At 43.3% G+C, this 6,605-nt stretch overlaps 1 protein-coding gene across 1 annotated transcript; it reads left to right on the top strand.

Moving 5' to 3' along the window:
* The first annotated feature begins 1,439 nt into the window (after positions 1 to 1,439).
* Positions 1,440 to 6,025, top strand: LOC308126980 (amphoterin-induced protein 2-like). The gene is made up of 2 exons (XM_080491701.1): positions 1,440 to 1,682; positions 2,973 to 6,025. The coding sequence occupies exon 2, from the start codon at positions 3,059 to 3,061 to the stop codon at positions 4,562 to 4,564; it is 1,506 nt and encodes a 501-aa protein (XP_080347827.1). The 5' UTR covers positions 1,440 to 1,682; positions 2,973 to 3,058; the 3' UTR covers positions 4,565 to 6,025.
* Positions 6,026 to 6,605: the final 580 nt, after the last annotated feature.

Raw genomic sequence — 6,605 nt, 5'->3', positions numbered from 1 at the left:
GTGCTCGAGTTTCTCTTCAGTACGAAGAAAGATCCGCCTGCTGTCAGACCTGAAGGATCAACTGAAGGGATTCGTGAGGCGTCAGTCACGTTATCACCTCCATTTCTCCAACATTTCCAGGTTATTGGGACCTGGGAGTCACTCGAGGGAGGATTCCTTAGGTTTGTCTGCTTGTCAGGTTATTGATGGGCGGAGTTTGTGACCCGACGCAGCGAAGAATTCCTCTCATTTCTGAACCGTTTCTTAGGAGCCTTTCGTATTGGGATAGTCCGGGACTCGGGTCACCTGGGAGGGGGCGGAGCCGAGAATCTTCACCCCTTCATTTGGTTCGATGGCGTCCGCTTTGACTTTAGAGGCTGGATCAAACTGTCGCGCAGTTACAGCAGCTGCCATTTGGGGGCGCTGTCGCCTGAAACAAACCCTGAGCAGAGAGGAAGTGAAGAAGAATCACGGCTCAGGCTGTGGAGCGACTTGCTCCTGTTCCTCCGAACGCTCGATTCCACAAGTTCTTTTGAAATGCACGTTTTTATTGAAGAAAGCTTTCAGCTAAATATTTCTCTCACTTTTACTGTATTTCATGAAATTTGTAAGTTCTGTTTTATTGAACCCATTTTATGTACTGCACTTTGTGATTTTTTTCTTATCTGTGAAAATCACTTTATAAATGAACCTTACTTGAATTTGCTGTAAGTTTTCGTGCAAAATGTTTGTTTTTTAACACCAAAAAATCCATTAACATTTAAATTTACAGGTTATTATTCTACTATTTCACCAGATGATGTGATGCGTTTGGCTCCCGACACTAGAAGGTTTATCAGACGTACATCTACTGAGTGTATAATAAATGACTGTACTGTAAATACTCTCCTGGCTGTTTATTCTTCTTTATTCTCTTGCTTTATATTTTCTCTAAGGTACATGTAAACTGACTGTACGTTGCATAATAATTTTTAATTTGACGACAAAAAAAGAAAAAGCCCAGAATACGAAGTATTTTTATTTATTTTTTTATTTTTTAAACAAGAACATTTACAGACTCTAGTGGTGGTTAAGCATGCAATCATCCATCATAGATATAAACAACACAACAGAAATACAAGCAGTCAAAAGGTAGTAAATAAATCAATACAGGTTAACAATAACAAATATATTAATCTGGGCTTTTTATATTGAAATTAAATCAAAGACAGAATATCTTTGAATACCTTTTGGGAAACTGCGCTTGACATTTTTTTGAGAAATGAAAACTATCGTCTAAACTCATTTTAAAGCAGTTGGAGGGTTTCATTTATTACAACGTAGGAATCTCTCTCAACCTCTGCTCTGATTTCCAGCCTCCGCCACACCTCCTCCTCTCTCTCGCTCTCTCTCTCTCCCCTCCTCCTCCTCTTCATCCTCTTCATCCTCTCTGGCTTCACATCCTGTTGTACAGCTGCTCTGGTCTTCCCGTGTTTATTCTGCGGAGGACGCCTCCCTCACCCTCCAGCCCTCAGCCCGACACTTCAGCTGCGTCTCGCCTGGGTTTTTTTTTATTTTTTTTTTTTTATTTTTTCTCTCCTCCGGATCAAACATGCGCCTCCCGACAGGAACCGACAAGTTGCGTCTCGGATTGTAAACGATCTGCAGACGGGACTCGTCTGGACCAGGAGACGGAGGAGCGATGGTGTGAATAGCAGATCAAGGTGAGACGCGTTCCTCTGCCTCACTCGGAACATGAGCAATTTAGTGCGTAATGTGCGTAATTTGCGTAATGTGGATCATCAGTTTTTCATATTGATTTTATTATTTTTTTTTTTAATCATCTCATTTTTGAAACTTTTAAATTTTTTTTTAAATCAATCCTTGAGCTATAATTGTTATGAGCAAGCTGGTTTGGTTGGGTCATTAACCAAATGTGGCAGAAAACAGCCAATGAATAAAATCCCTGGATCATTAGACGTTTAAAGAAAAACTAAGGAGTTGAATTATTGATTGTTTTTTAAAAGCACACACTCATCTCTTTAAGATTATATATGTGCATAAAGACGACCAATCAAAGAAAAGACTTCAACTTTACAAGTCAGTATAAAATATTTACAATAAAAATAAGATAGAATATGTTAGAAATCATTGATCAGAAATCACATGTTCAATCATTTCTGGCTTAAAAAGATTCTGTTACACGTTTTTCTCCCTCACATGTGAGCATTTTTTCTATATTATGCATTTATTCGCAAAAAAGGTTCCTTAAATCTGTTTTACTAAAAGCATTGGCTGCACATTTATACACGACTTATATCATAGTCTATATATTATTCTATTCAAGTTGAATCAGGTAAAAGATGGTTTTCCAGAACAAGGTGATGTTTAGCATATCAAAATATTATCAAAAATAATAAATGGTTGTCATCAGTGTACAATTAATAGTTGAAAAGAAGGATAACAGATGTGATCACTTTCCCAATAGAGAGGTTACGACTAGAAAGTGAGTTGCAATTTGCAGCAATTATTAAATTAAGTTTTAAATGGTTCCTTTGTTTTATTTCCCTTTGGTAGAACAACTGTTACCAAACTGTTACGTTAACTAAACGGATTACTGTTTATTGTGCCTCAATTTAGAAGTATGAAAGGTCATAGGCATTTAAATGGAGATAGAAATTAGATTGAATCAAACAGCAGACAAATCCAGCGTGTGTGTTGTTGTGAGTCGGTGTGTGTAGAGTTCGTATCATTAACGTTAATGGACGAGGTTACATTTGTTCCCGGGGTCGTCATATGCAGAGAAAAACACCAGGCATCATTGTTGTGCTCAAACGTGGATTAAAATTTATTTTGGGAGTCGCCTGCATGTGATGCCTTCACTGTTTTATCCCTCTCTGGCGTGCAGCTTCACCCTGTGCTCTCTCTACCATTTGTTTTTGGTTTTCATGAAAAAAGTAGTTAAAAATCTCCTTTTCCCTCCTCCTTCTTGTTTCTCCACTCTTATTGGTAAGGCGCCGTCCATGATCAGATTGTGAACCTGACATGTTCACGCCCAATGAGACAGTAACCTGAGATCCCGTCCCGAGGGGAAAGCAGGATGCATCCCGTGGCGTCAGAGCTTTTCGACAGGACCAGTGTTGGAGGCAGCTGTTGCCGCGCCGCCGTGCTGCTCCTCCTGTGTCTTGGCTTTCTTCCCTGGGTGGCTGGTTGCCCACCCTACTGCCTTTGTGCCAGCGATATTGTTTCCTGCAGCGGCCGCAATCTGTCCGCGTCGCCCTTTGATCTGCCGGGCTACGCCACGCGGCTGGACCTGAGTCACAACGCCCTCGCTGCCTTGCCTGTGGACTGGATTTCCCAACCGCTCGACCGCCTGGCGACGTTGGTCCTCAGCAAGAACCGCATAAGCCGAGTCGAGGCGAACGCATTCGCCTTGGCGCCACACCTCCTCCATCTCGACCTCTCGTCCAACAGACTGACGGCACTGAATTTGTCCGCCTTCGCCGGGTTGAAGGAGCTCAGGGAGCTGCTGTTGTTCGATAACCAGATTGTGGAGGTCGACCCAGAATCCTTCGGGGACCTTCACAGCCTGCGACGGCTCTACCTCTCTGCCAACAAGCTGACGTCCTTCCCTCTGGAGCTTTACGAGGAACCTGAAGGGCCGCGGAACCTCACCTTCCTCGACTTGTCGTACAACCGGCTGACCGAGGCGCCGGTTCAGAGCCTGCTGTCTCTCACACACGCAGGAGGAATTTATTTGCAGGGGAACCCTTTGGTCTGCGACTGCGCGATGCTTGCATTGTTGGAGTATTGGCTCTGGAAACAGTACCGCCCTCTGGTGGACTTCAGAGGTGAATACCCATGTAAGGAAGGTGCGGGACCGGGGTTCGACTGTCGGCCCGAAGGAGAGTTAGATTTACCCTTCGAGGCACAGATGTACCAAATAGAACCTGGGAACTGGTTAAGGGTGCCGTGTCCAGGATTGACTTTACCGCTGCCGGAGGGGCAGATCGTGTTTTGGGCTACCCCTAAGATAGCACTGAATTCATCCGCTGCTCATGCAATTGCCCACCTGACAGTTCTTCCCAACGGGACCCTTGAGATCCAAGGAGCCCTGACGGAGGACTCTGGTACGTATGTGTGCGTCGTGGCCCGCGGTCGCCACTATAGACCGGACGAATCGCCCGAGGTCACCGTGGTGGTCGGTAACCTGAGCAGCACCTCCGGCAGCGGCCTGGGCCACCGGAGCGGCACTGAGCACTTTAACACCGCCTTCACCACGCTGGCTTCCTGTGTGGTCAGCATCATCCTGGTGCTGCTTTACCTATACCTCACCCCCTGTCGGTGCCGGGACGGCGGCGGTGGCGCCAGGGGGTGCGGCGGACGGGCAATAAGCCTTTGTTCAGACCCCAGAGAAGCAGAGTCGGGGCAGCGGCGGTCCAATGGAAAGAGGGTGGCGTTCATGGAACCTCAGGCTGAGGATTCCTCCATCTGTGACCCCAAAACACCGGCGGTGAACTCGGGTCACGGCGCCACAGAGGGAATTCTCAAAAACGGAAGTAGGACAGTGGAGCAGCCCCTCACAAACACTTCCCAGAAAGTATAACATGAAAAACCTTTTGCACAATCTTTTTTTTTTTTTTTTTAAATGTCTCGTTTCATCGCACAATGAAGAAAAAAAAAAATCAATTCGATGTCAAGTAATACACTGTGATCTTTGTGAAGTAGTTACACACTCTGGGGTTTGGGTGTTTGGTCTAAAGCAGAACATTTTAAGGGTAAAATGTCAATTATGTCTTAAGTGGTGTCTGTTTTTGTCGTTTGTTTTTGTTCAGAGTCCACGTGAACATTTTGGTGTTACCACTCGTTACTACAAAGATGACAAAGCTCTTTCAGACGTGACTGCGTTTTTAAAAATTGTGCCGAGAGGAATATTGAAGTGTTGGTGGTTATTATGCTTTAGACAAGACGCGTTGCGCATAACTGCCTCACAATATAAGTCATACATGTGAAATTAATAATAAAAATCTTCTGGATTTGATCCTTCCGAGGATAATTATGGATTATATAGATCCCAAATTGATTTTAATAACATGAAAACTATCAATACAGGCAAATATAAAATGTTCTGCTATTCTTGTTACACTGAATGTTTTTAAAATCTTTTTGGATGTCCTAAAATTCACCTCCAGACTGCAAAAATGGCAGAACCCAAACTTTCTGCAGCTTCTATCGAGCACGCTTTTACAAACACACTCTCATAGAAAGGCTTTGATGCTAATGCTACATAGCATTAAAGAGGTTAGCTTTCACAGCTGCGTCATCTACGCTGATGCACCGTTTTCTGTTTGGTTTCGCGTCTCGTTGTTAAGTCATCAACTTTTAATGAAACAGTTTGACTCCTGGTGGACTGATCAGGAACTGCGGCTCTGTTAAAGTTAACACTTTGCAGCCCTCCTGTCAGGTTGCTTGTTGTCTCTATTAAAAGGTACAGAGTTGAAACGTGCAAAATTGTCTTTCACATATTTTGCTAAGGGAGCAGATGCTTGTTAGTACTTATTTCATATTTACAGTTTAATCCACAGTTTCATTTAAACTTCTCCTAAAGGTCCCATATATTTTTTTTTTAACAATTTCACATCAGTGTCAGAAGTCCAACAACATTTTGTACAAAATGTATTTCCCCTGTTACGGTTTTTTCACATTACACTAAATGTATTCAGTATATCAGCACCACCAGAGGGCGGGATCATTTCCCTGCACGATGTCATGAAGGGAAAATTTTTTTGGGATTCATCTGTGCGAGCGCACATTTGCTGTGTGAAGGAGATGACACCTTCTTCACTTGTGGCGGCTCATACAGTCAATCAGGACACAGTTTACTGTGAGAAAACCACTATAAAAGTGAATTTACCATAATATGGGACCGTTAACACCTATAAAGCATCATGATTAACAACATCTGTAATATTAGACTTTAGAGACTAATGCTTCTTCCATCTATACTGATGTAAGTTTTCTGCATTTATAGTCTTAACCTTCAACTATTATCATTTAATCAGGATTTCTACTCAAAAAAATAAATGGAACCCCCCCCCCTCCGGGACCGGTCTAATCCGTCCTACTTTCTGACTTTATCAGGTTTAACGACCATTCAGGCGCCTTTAGAAACAAGAAAACAAAGCTTCTGACAGATCTAGTGAGTTTTGTTGGAGACATAAGGCACTCTGATGTAACAACCGGTAACGTTTTCACTCTTTAACCACCAACATCCTGCAGATCTTATGCCTTCGCGTCATCAAATATGGGCCCGTGTGTCACTTGATGGATTGGATGTGACTGGAAAACTAAACAAGAATTGATCAGTTGAGTTTTTTAGGCATCGTTTACGTGACATTTCCAGAAAACACTTAAACAGAAACAGCAGAAATGTCGAGAACAAAATACAGTAGTCATGCCAGGCCAGGAGTTGGTGTGGTTTGGTTTGTAATGAAACTACACAGACAAACACGCTCACAGAGAACAATACACTATAAACATTAACAATGGCGCCGTGGTAAATGGTTCTTCTGCTCACGCACGAACAACAAAGATGGCGGCCGCTGGCGTGGCGTGACTCCCCGTCTGTGTTTTAGTTCTACCGTCCA

This window comes from Lipophrys pholis (assembly GCF_963383615.2).
Source record: "Lipophrys pholis genome assembly, chromosome: 22".
NCBI lineage: Eukaryota > Metazoa > Chordata > Actinopteri > Blenniiformes > Blenniidae > Lipophrys > Lipophrys pholis.
This window is presented reverse-complemented; position numbering and strand designations above follow the sequence as displayed.